Raw genomic sequence first — 22,407 nt, 5'->3', positions numbered from 1 at the left:
TCACCTCGTCACTAGATAGACCTACTCCTGAAAAACTCGTGCGCAAGGCTTTTTGTCCCTACGAGGCCACCGTCATTTACCTGACGGGAGGGGTGAGCGAGTGAGCCCTGCAATCTAGAATTTGACCACTGATGTCACTGTTTTCAACCCATTTTACACACTGGCCCTTTAAACCCATGCAGTCGTGGTGCTGTAAGAATATTGGAATTAAAGCATCAACATCCAAGAGGTTTTCCAGGTTAAGTTACTGAGGTTGCTTTGGAGTAATCTTTGTGCCACTAATTTGAGACAACACAGTACTCTCCTCTCTTAACTTCCAGCTTAGGGCTAAATGTGTTGATACAGATTGGCTGCTGGCTTGCAAAGCCCCTGAGGCTCCCAAAATATACCAGTAACAACAATAAATGCACTGTATACATGGAATATTTTTCTGTTTATTAAATAAACTGGTCATGAAATATTTAGTTTATTTGTTTATTTGAAAAGGGACAATGTACATTAATCAACATTTTAACAAAAGTGTGGAATGCACCCGAAATAGCCAAGAGGCTAATGTTCATCGGTAGTCCCTTTGCTGTTGTTAAAGGCATCAATAAAATAATACATCCAATATATAAAAAAAAATAACCTATTAAAGATAACACATTATATACAAGATAAACATTATGTATGGCACACACATACCGTTGAGTGACAATAACCCCCTTTAACTTTCAGTTAAAGCTCCAGTGCAGGATATAGGGGCATATATTGGCTGAAATGGAATGTAATATACTATATATATAATACAATAAGTTCTAATAATAAGCGTCTTAATGACCTTAGAATGACTCTTACGGCCATTCATGTTTTTATGTTTTATGCATTGGCCACCATGGTGAGCAGCCCCTACGCAACAAGCAAAACAGCGTTGGGAAAACACTGACTTTTTTAAGTGAAGCTCTTTATTCCCTGTTTTTACCAGTTTAAATAAACTGGTCAGTTTGGAGCGGAAGAGACCTATGTGGATAATTTGGTTCCCGCTAGAAACCTCCATAATGCCTAGACCATAAGTTACCAAAGAAAAAAGGTGAGTATACATCAGTGGGTGCTGGGCTAGCAAACAGCATCGGAGAAACATGGATTTGTATCGGGAAACTGCTTTATTCAGTGTTTTACTGGTTTAAATCACCTGGTCCATTTGTTCTGGAGAGGAGGAGACCTCTGCAGATAATTTGGCTCCCGGTAAGAACCTCCTGAACAATGAACACTGAAGGAATCCTAACCAGGAGTTCACACTTGGCACACTACACTACTGGTTGTTATCTGTGGTCCTCACCACTAGATGCCACTAATCCTACACACTGTTTCTGTTAGAATTATTTAGTCAGTCTTTGGTGCACTTGAAGCCCCGTCTTTGACGTTTGTGTTTATGATCAAAATGTCCATCAGCCTCAGCTATACTTTTATTTAGTGCTAATTAGTTGCTAGCATGACTTGATCGTTAATCAACACCTTGATCTGAACGTCTGAAAACATCATTGGTTCCAAAATGTGACAAGAATTTACAAACAAATAGACCCAAACTATAACCTCCTTATTCAGAGGTAATTATGAACTATGCCATTTTCAGTTTCCCACACAGTTACCATGGAAACACAGCTCGTCCTGACATAGCCCTGGGGGTTAGGTGACTGAGTTTTTAGACTTAAAATTAGTCCGTTTTTTTGTAACTCACATTAAACCCTTCTAAGTTCCCAGTGCCTTTTTTCTTTAAAAATGGAAAAAAGAGAAGCCAGCACTGCAGGAAGAATCTCCCAGTGGACATAACGCAGTAAAAAGATGCAGACGAAAAATGAGCTCTGCCCAAAGCTGCAGTGAAGAAGAGTGTTGGGAGAAAACTGCTTTCAAATTAGTAGTTTCATATGCTCATAGTGCCCAGAAGAGGCCTTTAAGAAAATCAAGTATTAACTTCATATGTGATGAACTGCAGAGGGCTGCAGAAGATCTTCCTGGATTATGGATGCAGTATATTTCCATGCTTTTATTTTCCCAGTCATCATATGAGATATTAAAATTGTCAGGATATAAAAAAAAACACTCTTGAAATCTTCTGACTCTCTGATGTTGTAGTGACTGATGTTGTCTCTCCTGTAGGCGTCTGTCTTTGCTGAAGCCTTCCCGTCCTTGCCTGGTTCGTCCTCAAGTGACCCTTGTGACCTCGATACTGTTCCCATACTGACCCAGCTCCTCAGGGGCAAAGCCAGCCAGGACCAGGGGTAGGTAAACCATCTCTGTGTGGCCGTTAAAACGACTGAATCATTTTGATTTACTGTTCATCAATTGAAATGCTGCAGTGTTTACTGGCTGTGTTGACACATTCCTCTGATTTGTAATAGGATATATCAGAGCTCACAGCAAAATCCTACATGATGTGCCCGTAATCAGCTTTAGGGAAATGACACCGAGGATTCTTTCCTGTCAGACGCTCATATTTTGCATATTCTGCAAATCTGACAGGACCTGAACACAGCATCAGTACAGGAAGTTAATGTCACAGCTGAGCAGTTTAAAGGGAGGCTCCATTATCATTATTATTATTATTGTTATTGTTATTATTATTATTATTATTATTATTTAGCTTTTATATAGTTCTGTAGCTTTCCAGTAGTGTTCCTGATGTATTTAAATCCAAACATTCAAATTTTGGTCGAGTTATGTATGTTTTAGTTTCAAAATGCTATTTTCCCAATTCCTTCTAAAAACAATTTCCCATGTAATGTGACGTCGATTTCTACACAATGTTGTTGCCACATATAAAACCATGTACTGCTGTGGAGGCCATGTCAGTTTGGTTCTGAAAGTCACACAATAACACAAACAAACTAAACAGTGGTTGACGAACAAGTCCCGTGTGCTTTGAGATAAAATTAACATTTCTGTGAATGGAGTCTGGTGGCTTTGAAAAGGGCGATATAACAGCTTCAGCTCCCGATCAGAAACAGCTGTCTGACAGCAAGGTAACACGGTAAAATAATCTAAAAATAGCATGAACATAAAGTGGCGCTTATTTTTTTTTAGGTGGCCATTTTTTCGAAGGCTAAATTATGTTTTGCTGCTGTCCCAGTCTACAGCCACCAGACTCCTTTGACAGAAACAGTGATTTTACCTCATAGATCACAAGGAGCTGCTGGTCTCCCACTGCCTCTGATCGGTTAGTTAGTTTGTGTTATTGTATGACTTTTAGGACCAATCTAACGTGCCGTCTACAGCAGTACACTGCTTGGCTTCTGTTCCCCCAGTGCTCCTGTCTGCTTCTTCACACTGAGAGCGTGCCAACCACAATCTAACTGTAGGCATTGCACTGACTGTGGAGTTATAAATGTGTTTATACAGTACAAATGTACCTCACCTGGTTAAATAAATTTAATAGCACCATCTTCTAGGCTCAGATCTTTTAAGCCAACACTGTCCACACTCTCCATGCTCACACTGTCAGTGAACAGTGTGTGTGGGGGTAATCAGTGCTGTAACCTACGTCATTGTTTTCTGATGAAGGGTGAGTGGGAGTTTGTCTTTGAAAAACACAGAAAATAATGCAGGTGGACCCGCCCTTTAACAAAGATTAAACTAGAGGAAAATATATCAGATTTTTAATGTGGGATATTTTATCCTTATCAAAGGGGGAAATACCTGATGTATTCAGTCAAGAATACAACTTCTGATAATGTTGCATCTGAAAAGGGGATTGTTATTCACAAGTGGGTATTTTCTTCCCGAGGCCAAAATTGAAAATTAAATTAAAATTTCTTAATTGAAATTACCATGGCAAAGGCAAAAATACAATAAATTCTAATGAATAAAAAAAAAAAATCTTCTTAGTCTTTAACTAATTACACAGACAATTTAGGCAATATTTACCATCAAAAAGAAACATCAAAGCTTTACGCTCTCTTCACCACTAATGCCACTCTGATCATATATTTTTATGTTTGTCCATTAGATTATTATAAAACATGTTTTAATTTTCAAAGTGTGTCAAACATTTTTACTTCCTCACTTTAGCTGTTCCATAAATTCACCCCTTTAGCAAAATTACAATGATTTTTTTTTTATGAGCCTTTGTTTTTAAACTTTACTCTTATTTTCATAAATTTCTGCAGAATTACAGGTGCTGCCTTAAATTTGCCATGTTTACAAAAACTATAGCCTTTAATTCAATAAACCACCAAATTTATTTCACTATAGTGCAATGGAGTGTAGTAAATAACTGAGCATAATTCAAACAAGCAGTTGTTCAATGATATATGATAATACTGTATATTATTAATATACAACATTGATCATTGCCTAAGTGCTTAGTAGAGATATCCTGTTGAAAGTTTACACTTCATCTGCTTGTTTTGTGAGTTTTCAATAGGTGTCAGTGCACATTGTCATGCTGCATTTATTATTTTTCCTTGCAAGTATTATAAACCACTGCATCTGCTTGAGCACTCTTCATTTCTTAAAATGTAACAACTTGTGGCCACCAAGTGGTTAATGTGGTGAACTGCAATGTGGAGGTAGACTGTCTCTGAGAACAGAGCAAAATTGATGTTTATGATTGATTATCACATGGCATTTTCACCCAGTGTGTCTTTGATGAACATTACAGTTTAACAAATGTGGGCCTTTGAAGTACTGACAATTGTTTTTTGGAACACAATATTATTATTATTTAGTATCATTAATTTCCATAAACAAATCAAATAATAAACAGAACAAAACTTGACCATTTCAAGTTTAAGTTATCCAGCTTTACAACATTTCCCTGTATATGAAGACTGTCTTTGACTTTTCTACACACCTGTCACTCTGTGAGAAAAACAACAACCATTGAACTAGTGCTTCCGCTGTGTGTTGTTCATGTTTGACCCTGCAGGCTGTTGGACAGTTTCCATGACTTGAACAAAATGATTTGCCAGCGATACAAGAGAGCGGATGGTGTGTCTCGTGACCTGCTGCTGAGGACTTTACACCTGGAGCAGCCGCACACTGTAAGTAAAGACTGACGTCATTCACACCCACAACCATGAGAACGGCACTGCAGCATTTATCCACATAGCTCTGTGTACGTATGCCAGTCAACAGGAAGTCAATTCAATCCAATGAGAACTTCAATGATCTTCAGTGGTTTTTGTCAGGAATTTGCTTAGAGTATGTTGGAAAAACTGAACTGTCAGCATAGAAACAAGTTAGCTTACAGACTGTTGAATGTGATACAGCTGTATTTATATATTTTATTCTAAGTGTAAAGGTTCAACAGAATGTTTAGTTTGCTAACATCGGTAGCTTGCGTCTTCTAACAAATATTAATGTTACTTATTTTGTTGACCTGCATTATTGGTCTTGTTTTTGTCTCTGTGCTGCTCCATGCGCACATTTCACAAGATTGGACAGCGAAAAACACTCAAAATGAAATTTTCTGCCCTTTTAGCAGTGGCGTTTCTAGCCATCCTTGAAGAGATGCATTTCTTTGCGTTGGACACTTGGGGGTGTACTCCGTATACTATACGGAAATACGGACGGGCATTATGTTTTCGAGTTGTCTGTTTGTCCCATTCTGAATGTGGCCTTGAGGGAATTTCCTGAAACAAAAAACTCCACTTGGTCTCAAGGATGAGCTGATTATATTTTAGTGGTCAAAGGTCAAGGTAACTGTGACTATACAAAATGTGTTTTTGACAATATCACATACAATATTATAGCGCACAAATGCCTCATAGAATAAAATGATAAAGTGAGCAGAAACATCCATATTTGAAGCACTGTCTACTGTCATGGCTACACACAGACTGGACAGACATGGATGTAACCTATTACTGCAACCTGACTGGTTCGCAGAGACAGACAACCACAAGGCAGTAATTCTACTTTAAACAAAGTACGTCACCATTACTTGATTTACATCATGCTGATGTGTTTCAGTGTTCAGCATTGTTAGAAAACACTTCACAAAGCCAATGTTGCAGTAAATGATCTCCCTTTCTGCATACACATATGCTCTGTACACATAATTTCATGCAGAGGAATTAGCAAAGAGCACTTAGTGTTCGGTTTTCATTTGTTAAGCTTCAAGGTTGTTAAATTGAATTTGTCAGTGCAGCATGTAAAATGACCTGATAGTTCTGTTTGACTGATGAAAACTGCAGCTCCATTCAAATGAAGTGGCCGCTGTTCTATGCAAAACACTCCTCACACTTCACAGTTGCTGATAAATGAAGAGAGCAAGCAGGCTGGTCACAGTTGAACCAAACCATGTGAGAAAACTACAGAGCACCTGATGTGTGATTTACTCCTCCAGGGTCTTTTCTGCAGGGTAGCAGAGCAGGAAACACCACCCTCATTTTTATTGTTTTATTTCATAATAGTCTTTTTTCTGGAGTTATTCAGAAACGCCACATTAGCTAAACATTAATTAGCTGTTAGGTTCAGATTTGTTTCTTAGTGGAAACTACTGGATTGGATTTTGTCTACTTTATAATGTGTTAGAATGTGGGATGTTGTAGAAATGGAGTATTAGAGAGGCCACTAGATCTTGACAATATTCATGGAAATGGTTTTATTTGTGAAATTATACAAAGATTTTAATCGCCATGTAGTTGGGATTTATTGGTGATGAAATGAGCAATGTAAATACATAAAATGATATATTCAATATGTTAGATAAATGTTCTACTTGTAAATGTACATTGAAATGACCACTAGTTTATAGTATTTACAGTTTTGGAATAATATGGTGCTTATCTTCACTGTGTTGTGTTAGAACTAGAAGGCAGTACAGATTTACACAAGTATTTAGTCTGGTCTGCTCTGGTCTAGTCTAGTATATTGTATAGCTTTTATATTGTTTTATTTTTATTTTATTATCTCCACCAGGCATCAGCCCAGAGGATATCATGTGTTTGGTTTTGTGTGTGTGTGTGTGTGTGTGTGTGTGTGTGTGTGTGTCTTATTGGTATTTTTGTCATGTTTTATCTTGTTTGATTTTTATTTATCACTCTTCCTTCACTTCTTCCTTTTCCTTTGCTTTTGTCTCCTTGCTTTGACTCTTGAGTGAATTTCCTTTCTGGGGAATTATTTAGGTTTATCTCTTCGTATCATAGGGTTTGTGTGTTTCTAGAATACACGATAATAGCATAATTATCACTTTAAAGGGATTATAATATAATACACCATATGCAACCAATTAGTTACACTGTAAGTTTTGTAAAATATTGTCCACAGGGAGTAAATACATTATCAGATGCACTGGTAGTAAAGTATTAACTTAAAGGACCCCACATGGAGTAAACCTCTGGGTTGTGTTGCTAATTTTAGCAGGTGTTCAGTAGTCTAATATCACATCTTCCTATCCTTGCAGGAAAGCAGACCTGCTCCCTGGACAGCCAATCGCCGTCTCTCCCCTGGCCTCCCATCAGCCAATCAGCACGCTCAGAACGCTGCCGCTAAGAGACGGCTGTCATATGACTACAACAGAAACATCATGGAGTAAGCGCACAGCTAAGCTCTGGTTGGACTGTGATTCATCAACATTTATCTGAGGAACTGCAGACCGGACTAACACAGGTTTCTCAAGACTCTGGATTGACAACGTGTATACTATCTGCTCGTCAAATACTGACAGACCTTTTGACTCTTTGCACACTTCCTGGTTATTTAAGCCTGAGCCGGTGAGAAGACGTAACCTGAATGAAAACGGAGCCACAGTTGTGTTTCAGAAGTTGTCTCCTCCAGCTCCTGTTGTATACTGGAGTGTTTCCATTACACATGTGCCACCTTGTTCACCACCGCTACCCTCCAATTTTAATTTTCCTTTTCAACCCTGATAACAGGAAGATGTCAAAGACTGTTTAGAGTGCAATGACCTGCAGTGAGAAGGTACTCATGATGAAAGAGGAGTCAGGAACATTGTCATGTCACCACATCAAGGAAGTTTTTCTTCCTGTTATTTTATTATCTCTGATTTAAAGGTCCAGTGTGTAGGATTTAAGGGGATATACTGGCAGAAATGGTATACAATATAATAAGTATGTTTTCTTCAGAGTATAATCGCCTGAAAAGACGAATCATTGTGTTGTCGTTACCTTAAAATAAGCTGTTTACATCTACATATTGAGCGGAACGGACAAAAAAACAAAACAAACACTGGCTCTAGATAGGGCCATTTGTGTCAGCCATTATAGGTAAAAGACCCTCCACGTCAAGCAGCACAGGAGAGACAGATTTTTTTATATGCAGCTGTTTTACTCAGTGTTTTTACTAGTTTTAATCATCTGATCTGTTTGTTTTTGAGAGGAAGAGACCTCTGCAGATAATTTGACTCGCAATAAAAACCTCCTTAATGTCTGGATCTTAAGGTATTTGAGAAAATAGGTGAGCACACATTGGCAGGTGCTGCAATGAGCCAAACAGCATCGGAGAAACTGATTAGTAACGTGAAACTGTTTTTTTTCAGTGTTTTTACCAGTTTTAATCACCTGATCCGTTTGTTTTGGAGAGGAAGAGACCTCTGCGGATGATTGAGCTCCAGGTCAAAATCTCCTTAACACTGAACACTGAAGGAATCCTAACTGGGACTTGGCACTCAGGAGAAGTTTTAGCTGGTTGTGATCTGCAATCCTCACTGCCAGATGCCACCGAATCCTACACACTGCTCCCTTAAAATGGACATAAATAGAAATTGTCTCATTGTTTGAATTAAATCTTAATGGGTTGAGCCAAACAAAAACACTGGCTTGCAAGGAATGAATGGTTAAAAATAAAAATTATATCATTTTGGAAGGTAAAAGATATTTTGGCAAATAATTCGTCCCCACTCTTATCTTTTTCTTTTGCAGAAGATGAGGTGGGTTTTTTTATCCAGAATATTGTCTTGGTAGCTCCACAGAGTTGTCTAATTCAACCAATAAGATTTGTTCTTCTTTTAGAGCAGTGGCTCTCAGCCAGGGGTCTGGGGCCACCCAGGGGCTCTTGATGAGGCTCAAGGGGGTCCCCAGAAAAATGGGGAATAGTTTATTTTCACTACTTTATTCACTATAGAAGTGAGCCAAGTGTGAGTACAAGTCAAAATTACTTGTGATCATTTGGTTTCACTTTTCTCACAGTTTTCTCCTATAGAATTCTGGTTTTAATCTTAATCTTAATCTCTAAATTGCCAGCTCATTACTCCGTCTCTATCTTCAGTCTGACATTGCATCAGCTCTAACAAATTTCTGTGGGAGAGGCGGATTCAGTTTTACCTAACTAATCACTTGAGATGCACGTATCTCCCTGAATCTCATTTTTAGTTCACGCTGATGTGAAGCCATGTCAACGTACCTGTTTTGCTGAGGTTTTAAGATTGAAGCAGAGTAAAGTAAAAACAAACTGCAATGTCAGGCAATATTGAGAAAACATGTCAATTGAGAACACCGTTGATAGCAGCATCTATCTTGTCTACAGCGCTTGCAGTTGTTCCAGAGCTCTGCTTGACAACGGCGTTAGTCCTGCCCATGGTGCTGACTGGCTAATTGTAGTACCCCTGTGGCGCTCATTGGTTGTTTTTAATTTCAACAAAGGACCCACTGTTTCATGTCACAATGCCAGATAAATCAGTCAGCACGATGGAGAGGGCGGATTCAAAGGTCTTTTCCCAGGCAAGTCTTAATCATATCTAACAACCAAAATCTTTTCAGATGGAGGTCCTTTAAGCAAAATCTAATCAAATGGGGATATGTGACCTAATGATTATCAATTTAGAGGTCCTTGATACATAAAATGTTGAGAACCACAGGTCTAGAACAGCTCTGCCAGAAAGTTTGTAGAACTGATATTGTGTTCATGTCATATGGAAATGAAAGAAAGCAATAAGAGCAAAGATCTTTTGTTACAACTTGAAATCATTGAAATTATCAGACAGTTCAAGATGACAGTTGCCAACATTACTGACAATGAAATTGCACACTGAAATAATAGTTATTTAGCACTGAATCATTTGGGGCTTCAAAAAAGAAAAGAAAATAATTGATATTTGCCACAATAGGGCTGAATTAGTCCTAGTGAAGGAGGAAATCATGTTTGCTTTTTGAGCTCCTCTGTGCCATTCAGTGCCAGGTTGGATATATTGGAGCATTCTGAAAAACTGTATTTAAAGCTACATTTACAAATACAGCAACATAAAGCTTCCGTCTGCCTCCAAAAAATGATGTTTTTGTTTTGTTGGAGAAAAAACAGGCAGTAATATAATGCTCTTTTTTTTCACTCCATTAACATGGTGGCTTGACTTTGTAACTGCAGGAAATCTTTATTCAAACATGTCATAACATCTCAACTCCTTACAACAAAAACCTGCAGTGTAGACGGCTGAATGGACGCCAGTATATCTCTATAGATCTTAGCATCAGCTGGATGCAGAAGTCGAAGCTCATTTTTCCCTATCTTGTTTTTGAACTATAAAACTACCAGGAAGTCATGTGATCCCACTAGAGAGCAAAATAAAGCATTGATTTTACTTGCAGAATGCTAAAAATGGGTCCAGATGGGAAGAGTCTTAAAATTTTCCATTACATTTTGCAAAGTGATGCATGTGCTTTCATTGTGTATATGCTACATAAAAAGCCAATGTCAGGAATGAATCTTAAAGTTATTTTGGTTCCTGAGAGAAACAAGTTTGTCTTCCAGTCAGTGCCAACAGGAACACCAATGAAAGTGCCAATGTTTACGAGGTAACTGAAGCAAAGCAGACACATTCAGGAGGAAACGTCGCCTCTTGTTTCTCAGACATGCTGAAGTGGACTCAAACAAAAATTCTGGCATGTGATGTTTCTCTTTTTCCTTTGTCTTTCTGTCTGGCTTCCAGTCTGCCTCTCTCTCTCTTCAGTACACTCACAGCTGAGTCCACTTCACGGGCAAAACTTGAATCTAGCTGCCAATCAAAACTATGTTTTTCATGAGACTATTGTTCACATTATGACCATGTCAGTGATGCACTGGACATTTTTAATTTAGACATACTATTACATATTATCACCTCAGAGGGTTTATTTCGCTCTACGTTGTATATTTCACTTGTCAGCTCAATCATTTGTGATGATATTCAGAAACAATCGTATGTGTCTGTGTGTGTCTGCCATTTGTACAAACTACAAATTGCTGAAAAAGATTAATATTTTCTGATCTGTTTAAATGAGGGAGAAGGAGTTGTCGCCTTGTTAACTGATGTAATAAAATGATACTGTGTGATGGCTGACTACTTCCTTGTGACGGTCACAAGTATGTGAAGTGTTTAAATTGACATTTACACCAATTGACAAGGAAGACAAGCTATAATCACTACAGAGAGGATGCAGGGGACAGATCCCATGTGTATATTGATGTTCATACTGTGTCCAGGAAGGTTGAGGCAGAGAGAAAGCATCCATGGGGTAAAGACCATAAGTGGTCAGGGAAGATCCAACAGAAAAATGGTGGCCTGGCAGATCGAAAGCACAGTGTACAGTCCAATGTGGTTGGTCAGTTTGACGCCTCATCCTTTTGATGTGGTCAGTAAAAGGGTACCCAGATTTTAGAAAACTTTACGAAGGAGATAGAGTGTACTGATTTTTTTCAAGATGTAGAAAAGAAACCATGTCATTTAGCCATTTTGTAAAGTAAGGAGGACAGGCAAATTTCTATTCTTGCAAAATAACCCTTTTTGCTACCAAACATTGCTGTAATGCAGGGGGAAGGGTCAAAGAATAATCAGAACAGCTCAGTATCACAGTGAGAGAATCAGGGACTAACTGTTTGCTATATATGTTACTATACAATTGAAAAATGTCCACCGAGAAATTCCTGAGTTTGGGGCAAGGCCAAAAAAAAGGTGACCTAAGGTCCCCATACCTGATTTACACTTGTCACGTGGCGGACAAAGAAAGGAATATTCTGTTCAATTTGGCCTTGGACAAATGCAAGTGATGAATGACTTTAAACTGAATAAGTTGAAGTCTAGCATTAATGGAACATGTTTTCATCGTTTGTAACCCTTTCGCCCATAATTCATCTGAAATCGCCTCACCTGTATCCTTAGACAAAGCCTCTTTAATACTGAGAGAAGGGGCTGCCAAAATAAAGAGACGGACAAAATGTGAGATCAAACGCTTGGATGTGGGAGCTCTCGTCATTAGGTCATGTTGTGTGGGCAGTGTATCAAGATAAGGTAGTAGCTGTCTCACCAGATGTCTAATTTGGAGGTAACAAAAAAAGTGACTAGGAAGGAGATAGAATTTTGCCTGGAGTTGGGCAAATGATATAAAAATATAAATATAAATAAATAGTCCAGAGAGATCCAACACGCTCTTGATTTCCCCTAAAATTCTAAGCGCATTGTACAACATAAAATTATTCTTAAATTGTTCAATAGTTGGTTTTATGTTGGAGAACAGAAAGGCTTTTAAAGAGGCTCCAATAGATGATAGTTAATCACAAGAGTCATCTCAGGCCAGTTGGGCCTGAAAGCGTTTCTTGGGACTTGGTTCCAGAAAACACATGCTCTTGCATTACAGGCCCAATAACGTTGTCGAAAAACAGGGGAGGCCAAGACCCCCTTCAACCATAGGTTTTTGCAGGTGAGCCACACCGCCCGCGGAAGCGCTGCGAATGGCCTCGTAGCACCGAGAAGCGAAGCCAGTTTCCTTTCGGCGCCCATGTTAACCGATTGTGTCATCCACACCGGCCGTGCCGCACATTTTCTGCGCGAGCCGTGAGCGAATGTGTCAAGCCAGGCAGGAAGTCAAACAAAAGAACAACAACAGCATCCGGTCAATTTTCAGAATAAAACAAATTTCAAAATAAAACACCCCGTTTGACAAATGCGATGTATTTGTGTGTGTTTATATACATATTAGTCAGTGGTACCGAAACAGAGCGCGAGAGAGATGAACACACACACACACACACACACACACACACACACACACAAGAAAGAGAGAGCGAGAGAGAGAGAGAAACAGAAGAGAGAGAGAGAGAGAGAGAGAGAGAGAGAGACAGAGTGGGCCGGCTATAGGGGGTGGGGGTTGGGGCACACAGACACAAACAGAGAGAGATACCCTTGATGGAAAAACAGCCCAAAATGTGACGGAGACAACAGCTGGGAGCAGAAGCGCTTGTCGACCGGCGTGGAGAAATGCGCGTCTGATGTGAACGGCTCGCGCGAGAATTTCGGTGCACTGCGCTTCGCAGTTGTCGGTAGCGTGGCCCAGATGCAAGGAGGCTTGTTGGCCCAATGCCTTAATGATAGAGTCTAGAGTCTTAAAAAGGAAGATGTAAGGTAAATAGGGATATTCTGAAACAAGTAAAGAAATTTGGGAAGAGCCACCATCCTAACAATATTCACACATCCTGTTAAAGAGAGAGGAAGAAGTTTCCATTTATCTATCATCATTTTAGGCTTGTCAATCATGTCCAAAAAGTTGTACTTAAAGCCGCTACAAGGAACTTTTAACTGGATATGCAAAAGTCTCTCGTTTCTGCTGATGTCTGTGCGTGACCTACAACAGCAAATGAGACCATCGGTGTGAAGATAAGCTATTTCTATATAGTGTATATCCATACCTTTAGGAAACTGTGTCCGGATCCGCCCCAGGTCGCTTCCAGGACGAAACGATTTACGGCACTCAGACGCACACTGCATCTTACCTAGCTGCTTACATTTATAGTGACTCTTATAAATAGTCACTATTCCTCCTCCTTGNTTCACCCCGCGCCAGCGGGGACAAGGAGAGGAGGGGCCGCGGGGCTGGAACACCTCATCTGGGCAGACGACAGGTACCAGCCAGGCGTCGACAGGGTCCAGCAAGTGCCGAGAAATAAAGAGGCGAGGCACCGCTCCATTCTCAGTCCAAGAAGCCGTGGTAGTCCTCGCCAAACAGGCCTTCAGCCTTACCAACCAACTGCTGCGTTTACCCCGGCGGCGGTGGCGCTTACGCAGGAGAGGTGGAGCTGGGGCGCGGCAGAGGTGAGCTGGGATCCCCGATAGGAGCTGTCTTGTTGTTTCATTCATCCCCAAAACAAACACATGCGCGAGCCAGTTAAGCGTCTTTACGACAATACACGCTAGAGCTCATGGGAAATGTAGGCTTCATTCCGGCAAAACACTACCCCTTTGTACACAGGGTCGCCAAAATCAACTCAAAATTAAAGTTCCTTGTAGGGGCTTTAAATAGGCAATTTGGGTGTCTGGTGATATTGATCCCTAGGTAAACAAAATAATTGATGGTAGGTTATCAAGAAAGCAGGAGTGGAAGCTGTCAGAGAGAGGCATGAACAAACTCTTTTCCCAATTGATAGTAAACCCAGAAAACTGACCAAAGCTGTTTATGAGATCAAAGAGGGGAAGTAACGTCCTTGCATCTGACAGAGTCAGAATTACATCATCTGCATATAAGCCTATGGTACAGACAGATGTCCCACACCTTATTCCATCAATTTGGGAATTGGATCTAATTGAAATGGCAAAAGGCTCAAGTGCCAGAGCAAAGAGCATAGGGGAGAGACAACAGCCCTATCTAGTACCGCTGCGCAGCAGGAATGCAGGGGATTTATCTTTGTTTGTCAGAATGGAAGACTTGGGAAAGGCATAGAACATTCTTAACATGGGCATAAATTTCTCGCCGAAGCCAAATTTTTTCAGTACTGCAAACACGTATCTCCACTCTTGATGGTCGATGGCTCGCTGTGCATCTAAAGAAATGACATCAGAGTACGGGAATTTAGTTGAATACATTATGTTTAATTGACGCTGAGTGTTGGAAAGGGGAAATCTGTCTGGAATAAAACCCGTTTGGTCAGGATGAATTAACGTATCAATGTGCTCCTTTATACGGCTTGACAGAACTTTTGCAATGATCTTTTGATCAGAGTTTAAAAAACTTAGAGGGCGATTCAATGAAACATCAGTGTCTTCCTTATCCTTTTTTTTTAAAAGAAGACAAATATAAGAAGTATATAAAGTATTAGGGAACACTTTTTTTACAGAGCAATTTATAACTGATTGTAATATGTGAAAAATCTTGTCGTTAACAAGCTTTGTGATCAGTTGTCTAGTTGGCAAGGAAATTTTGTGTATTGCCATCTTGGCCTGTACTCCCCTTAGCTGCCTAACAAGTGATTTCTTAGCTTTGGCACATAACTCAAAGTGTGATTGCTTGAGCTTGTGAGTATGGTTTGTCACTTGCTCGCCAACAATCTTACTAGATAATGACGACTGTGGGTGTGTCTGTTCCACGTTTTTCTCCTCACTGACTTGGTCAATCCATGTGAAATTTGGCACAGTGGTAGAGGGTCATGGGAGGATGCGAATGAAGCAATATTACATCAATTGGCCAAAGGGGGGCGCTATAGCAACCAATTGAAATTGCAAACTTTGAATGGGCATATCTCATGCCCCGTATGTCGTAGAGACATGAAACTTTGCACAGAGATGCCTCTCCTCATGGGGAACAAATTTGCCTCAAGAACCCATAACTTCCGGTTATACAGATTTTCCGCCATTTTTTTTCTTCCTAGGAAGTTTGACCGATCTGCATGAAACTCAGTGAACATAATCTAGGGACCAATATCTAAAGTTCCCTCTTGGCAAAAGTTGGAAAACTTACTAAAACTGAGCTTCTATAAGGCAATGAATATTGCGGAGGGCGTGGCTCATCACATAAAGGTGTAGAACATCTCAAGGGTTTCACTGATCACCACGCAACTTTGTAGGCATATGACCACACATAATCTGAGGAGACCCCTCCATTATTGACCCGATCAAACAAAATGGGGGCGGGAGAGAGCTAATTTCTTATCTAGGCCTAACCGCCATATCGATTTTTACTAAACTTGGTAGATATGTAGAACAGGACGCCTCAAGGTGACTGGAGAAATTTAACTCTAATTGGCAACTGGGTGGTGCTATAACAACAGAAAATTGCTTAAAAATGGCTAAAATGCGACCGATCGCTGTGGCTCCCCCTGTGGCCGAATGTTTTTTGTTTGTTTTTTTTTTCTCATTTTTGGTATAACTAAGTGATTATATGATATGCTGTACATAATCACGGAAACTGTCAGTGTGTCATTCTGTCAGTCAGTCATTCTGTCTGTCCCACGTTTTTCTACTCACTGACGTGGTCAATCTATGTGAAACTGCACAAAGGCATTGAGGATTGGCATAAGTAGAAAGTGACGAAGCTACCAATGGGTATATTATATATATATATATATATATATATATATATATGTATATAGTATGCTTATATTCTTACTTTATTTTCAAAATTGCTTGTAATGTGTCTTCAGACTTGGAGCTTTGACAGGAATGTTCTCACCTAGCTAGCTCAGCTTCTATATCAGAGAGTTGCCTCCGCCTATCTCTTTTAGGAGAAGCTTGGTACAAGATCATAGACATATATACGTAGACGCCGCATCGAGTGCTGAGCCATACGTCAACGTCGCCGCCATATTGGATGTGGCAAGGCTGCGCTGTAAACTAATACAAGTAAATGGACTTAATTTCATACAGCCCCTTTCTACAAAGAAATTTACGTTAATGCCTCTTGTTTATTCATTCACACACACACTAATATACTTGGGAAACAGTTAGGCACCAAAAACAATGTATTTGATCTTCTCAGATGGCTAAGATAAGAACTTTATTGATCCCACACAGGAGTAATTCACGTTACATCAGCTATAGAAAACAAGGTACAAGACAAGGTACAAAACAAGTATTCTGACTTTGAATACAGTTTTTTTTTTTTGCAAAATTCCATTAGGGTCAAGCTCATGAGCAAAGAATTATGAGCATTTAAAATTCAGCATACTGTTGCTTTTTCCATCAAATTTTGCAGGATTACTCAGACTTGATGCTGCTACTGCAAAATGCATCTAGGAGACACCTGTTGTTGAAGTCATAGCAAAATAACGCAAGACATGAAATAAATTATCCAAATACTGTATATGCTATGTACCAAACTGGATGCATTTTGTAAGAGAAGTGGGTCAAAAACATTATTTTGTTAAAAGTTCTAAACAGTTGATAAGCTGGTCACAAGCCTAAACTTTTAGCTTGAAGGCAAACCAGCACCTTTATTCTTAACTATCAATACACAGAGGCAGACAAACAGATTAAATAACACACATTGTGACATCTTTCACTGTTACTCAGAACAACATGTTATGTAAAGCATGCATTTTTGTGCAGACATTTGGAAGGTATATATTGAACTTGGCTAAAGTTCAGCGCGAGTGATATGAGTGATACTATAACCAATAGGTTTGTATTGATATATATCATACACTAACTACGTATACAGTGCCCAAGTTTAGCATTTTTTTAAATAAAAACATATATATATATTCATTTGCAGGTTAGGCGGTTTGTCTGCAGAATTGCTCAGGAAATTTCACTTTATCAAAGGCTGAAGACATGGACTGGTACTGCTGAATAAAAAGCCCTGTCTCTCCTCAGGGAGATCATTTAAGGAACTCTGTGGTCTTGAGAGAGTTAAGCACTTTATTTGCTGAGTCAGAGCAGCTGCCTGCCTGCTGCACCGTGATAACAGTGCTTTGTACTGCGTGGTAGAGAACAGGCCTATGGGCAGCAGACTGCCCTGGCCACACCGTTTACACTGCATGAGTCAGACGGCCTTTTACATAAACACCACAAACAAGACAGCGATTACTTCCAGGAGAAACTAACGGAGCATGCTGAGGGTGTTTTATTGTGCCTAGCAACCTCTGTCTGTGAAAACAAGTGGCAGGCTACAGCCCGACCAGTCAGGTATTCAAATCTGAGCTTCCTGTGAACAGGAACTGAAGTTTCCTTACGCTCAACCAAAAGGAAAAGTTCACATTTGGGAAAAAAGGTTATTCCTTTTCTTGCTGAGAGCTGAATGAAAAGATCAATACCACTCTAATGTCTGCTGCTTAGGGTTGGGTCTCGAGGGCTAGGTTTTATGATTGAAGTTTCGACTGGTTTCCTCTTCACATTCCATGTATTAATTTGTCATATTGACTGTCTGCATTGTAATTTCATTATGTTGGTCTATTCTGTACACATGGCATTTATACACACTGTACACATTATATTTATTCCTGTATGTACATTCAGCAGGTGTATCTTTGTGGTATGTAGTATTAGAGTATGCTGTATTAGAGACAGAAAGGACTGTTGATTTCTTTTTTTGTTGAATAGGAGATGTGTTATATAATCCCATATGGGAAGGGCCATAAAGGTGGCATGACACGTAAATAAAAATTTAATTCATTTATTCATTCATTCATTCATTCATTCATTCATATATGACGTGTGTGTGTCCTGGGAGACAGGTCCCTCCTCTGTTGCTCTTCCTGAGGTGTTTTGTTTGTTTGTTTATTTGGATCTCTTTTAGCCCACTTGGGCTATTCTTCCAAGAGTCCATAGCATAAAAACATTACAAAATATAATAGAAACACAATACAGTATAACTGCAACACAATACAATATAGAACAGACATAAACCAAAAAACATACATACAACACATGAATGGTATTATACACACACAACCAAGCCTATACAGATAATATTACATAGAAGGTGTCTTCCATTGAGTTTCACCTTAAAGGTTTTTTGGGGGAGTTTTTCCTTATCTGCTGCAGGAGTGTAAGGACAGAGGGTGTCATACGCTGTACTAAATGTAAAGCCCCCTGAGGTTAAGTGTGAGTTTTGATATTGGGCTACTTAAATAAAATATACTTTACTTTAAGGGACAGTTCACCCCAAAATACATATTTTCCCTCTTACATGTACTGCCATTTATCAGTGTAAATTGTTTTGGTAGAGTTGCCAAGTGTTGGAGATATGGACCATCTCCAATATTCTGGAATTAGAAAGCATTCCACTGCTTGTGGAGCTCAAAGTGGCAAAAAAAAAAATGTACATTTGAAAAACTCTCCAAAAATTATGACCTGGTTACTCAAGATAATCCATAGATCTTGCTGTGAGCATTTTCATGTAGGAGCTATTTTTGTTTCTACCAAACTACAGCAGTCAACTGTATCACAATGAAGAAGGAAGCGTGCATCTACTGCTAGCTCACCTAGCACCACTGAGCTAGCTAACACTGTGGCTTAGCCGGGGAAGACGCCAGTAATGTTTACATCTACCGCCAGCTTGACATCCTGCGCTGTCACAAGCACAAGCCTCTGGATCATGAGTAGATGCATGCTTCCTTCGGCACGCTGATACGGTTGGCAGGTGTAGATCGGTAGAAAGAAAACAGTCAATGAAATTGCTCACAACAGGGTCAGTGGATCATATAGTGTAACCCAGTCATAATTCCTGGAAAGAGACATTGCTGTTGAGGTTTACAAATGTGTTTTTTGGCACTTTGAGCACCACAAGATGAGTGCCATCTAGTCCCATTGTATTGGAGAGAAGGCAGACATCTCTACGGCCAATATAAAATCATCTAGATTAATAAATAGCACTACAGGTATGAGGGAAAATATGTATTTATTTTCCATTTGGGGGTGAACTGCCCCTTTAATCTCACTGTAACAACAATGAGAAATAGTGTGGCACATAACCACAACATGGTGTTTTTACATTTCTGTTTTTGTCAAATTGAACAAACAAGCTATCATGTTTTCATGAGTGAGCTTTTGAGGTGCTAATAGGAAAATTTTGTTACTGTTGGACAGAGACAGGCTAGCTGTTTCCTGCTTTTTCCGAGTTTATTAGTAAGCTAAGCAAACTAACGGTTTTATTGTATGAACAAGAAAATTTTCTTGTGTTTTTCTTGGACTTTCTCATTTTACTCTTGGCAAGAAATTAATATTGATATTCAGTGTACAACCACGGCACAGCACCCAGCAACTTACTCAGGCTCTGAGGTTAGTGACTTGCTCAAGATTATCAGCTGGAATATATTATAATTGACATTTCACTGTATATTGGATTTTCATATTTGGAGGAAACCAATGCAAACGCATAAGTCCATATTGAAAGAATAAGGACAGAGATCCAAACTCCAGACCTTATTTCCCTAATAACTCAAACTGATGCTGCTCAGTGGATAAAATGATGCTGCATTCTAACAGCTGATGTGAAAGCCCAGTCCATGTAAACATATTCATAATGAAGCTGCCCATACTTAATATTTTGTACTTAACATGCATGAATTTTGCCAATTTCACACCAATTTTGCAATGTCTCGGTGTCTGTGCTACAGAACTATATTTTTCTCAGTGGCATTAACAGCTGTGGAAAATCATTTAGGTCATCATGGACATCATGGGAACTCTCCACTGACCCACACCAGGGCTCTTTAAGGTCAATTTACAACTCAGTGACTGAAGAAACTCTGGAAGACACTTAACTTGCAAAAACACTAGTGAACAATTGCATAGATAAGTAAAATAATTCAGCAGGCTTCATCGACTGCTTTCATGTAGCTGAGTTTCAAGTAGATTTACAAGGAACACAGGCAGCATCTGACTGCAGCCCACATCTTTTACCTTCTCTAGGCCCAGATATCGTGCAGAGTGATGCTGATGACTCAATCTGGGTGTGGCTACTAGAACTCAGCCATGTCAGAGCGAGATGAGAACCACATCACAGAAAGGGTGTGGGCCGCATCTTGAAAAGAAAACATGGAGGTAAAAACCTAAAACTCCTGTAAGGGCTTAAAGCAGCCAACACTGTACAAACCTACCGGGCACAAGCCCAGAGGCCAATACTGTCAGGGCCCCCCAAAATGTCACTCAAAGTAACACATATCAATCAGGAAGAGTGTAAAAATTACCATAAAGAGATGCAAAGAAACTACAAAGCAACACAAAATGACCAAAGTAGCCACAAATATACCTCTAAGAAACACTAATTAACCTTTAAAGAAACACAAGATGACAACAAAGACATGCAAAGGAACTTCACAGAGATACAAAATGACAAAAAAAATACAAATATACCTCAAACAGATGCAAAACAACAACAACAAAAGAGCCAGCAAAGCCAGCACAAACTCTGTGTGTCTCGCTGCTATGTAGGAGAGGTGGTGTGGGCCTTTTGCATATCTGTGCCCAGGGGCCCATTTTCACATAATACATCCATGAAAACAGCAATCGTAGTGTTATAACAGACATCTTGGATGAAGCCAAGAAAATAAGAGCTTAATTGAAATATAAAATAATGTAATGTAAGATTAATAGAAAGATGAACAAACCTGATAATAAAACTCTAACTTTGCTAATGGTTCTTACATGGGCAGATTATGAGATAATGGGTCCCTGGGCAAAGTTATGCAAAAGGCCCCACCACCTCTCCTACACGGGAGAAAGACACACAGAGTTTGTGGTGGTGTTGCCTCTTTTTTGGTTTGTTTTGTTTCATCTCTTTGTCATAGTTATGCATATTTTTGAGTTTTTGTGTCTCTTTGTGGTTGTTTTGTATCACTTTGGGGTAATTTTGTGTCTCTTTGTAGTTATTTTGTGTCTCTTTCTGGTTGTTTTGTCCATTTTGTAGTCATCGTGTGTCCCCTAACAGTTCCTTTGCATCCTTTTTCATCTTTTGTGTCTCATTTTGGTCATTTTATATCTCTTTGAGGTAATTTTGTGACTCTTTTGGTCATTTCCTCTCAATTTGTATTGAGCTAGTATCTTTTTGTAGTTGTTTAGCCCCTTTTTGTAGTCATTTTGTCTCTTTGTGAGCATTTTGAGTCCCTTCCTGATCAGTTTGTGTTCATTTTAGCAACATTTTGCAGGTGAAGGCCTGGTGAACCCCTAACCACCCCTCGGCTGGTGCCTGTTAGGCCCCATCAATATTTTTTTTCATTTATTTATTTATTTATTGAACTGGGACAATGCACATTAATCAACATTAATGCAATAAACATCAATGTAAATGCGTCAGACTTAGCATAAATGCTAAATTTCATCCGTAGTCCCAAGACAGGTACCTACACAACACAGACACAGTAAGACTTTTAAAAACCTCACAACTACAAATCATACAACAGACAATTACAAAACAAGACACAGGCAGACAATATCAAAACAAACAAAACACAGGCAGACAGATAATCCATCCATGGGTCTTCCAAGACAAGTAAGGAAATATGTTTCTTCATTGTTTTTTATTTCAGAGGGAAAGAAAATGTCATTAAAACAGTGGTAAGTTCACCCAATCACCTCCACAACTTTATTAGAATGGTGCCTCAGATTTATAATTGAGAAGAGATACATAAAAAGAGCAATAATCCTGAGTGACAGAAGCTTGTGAGTGACACCTGAATACAGGCTGTTGGAAACTTTTCCAGGATCCAGGATGCGCCTCTAGGACACTGAGATGAACACACCCTGCTGTGTCTACAGTGGGAGGAGGATGCGTTAAACAGGAGGGGTTCAAG

At 39.4% G+C, this 22,407-nt stretch overlaps 1 protein-coding gene across 1 annotated transcript in view; it reads left to right on the top strand.

Annotated features, from left to right (window-relative positions):
• Positions 1 to 8,829, top strand: part of si:ch211-14c7.2 (uncharacterized) — a 25,670-nt gene extending 16,841 nt beyond the window's left edge. The window contains exons 4-6 of the mRNA XM_050074208.1: positions 2,137 to 2,258; positions 4,904 to 5,018; positions 7,385 to 8,829. Of these exons, the coding sequence (XP_049930165.1) occupies positions 2,137 to 2,258; positions 4,904 to 5,018; positions 7,385 to 7,516 (369 nt within the window). The 3' untranslated portion in view covers positions 7,517 to 8,829. The remainder of the gene's footprint in view (positions 1 to 2,136; positions 2,259 to 4,903; positions 5,019 to 7,384) is intronic.
• The last annotated feature ends 13,578 nt before the right edge of the window (positions 8,830 to 22,407 follow it).

Source organism: Epinephelus moara, chromosome 2, assembly GCF_006386435.1.
Source record: "Epinephelus moara isolate mb chromosome 2, YSFRI_EMoa_1.0, whole genome shotgun sequence".
NCBI classification, from domain to species: Eukaryota; Metazoa; Chordata; class Actinopteri; order Perciformes; family Serranidae; genus Epinephelus; species Epinephelus moara.
This window is presented reverse-complemented; position numbering and strand designations above follow the sequence as displayed.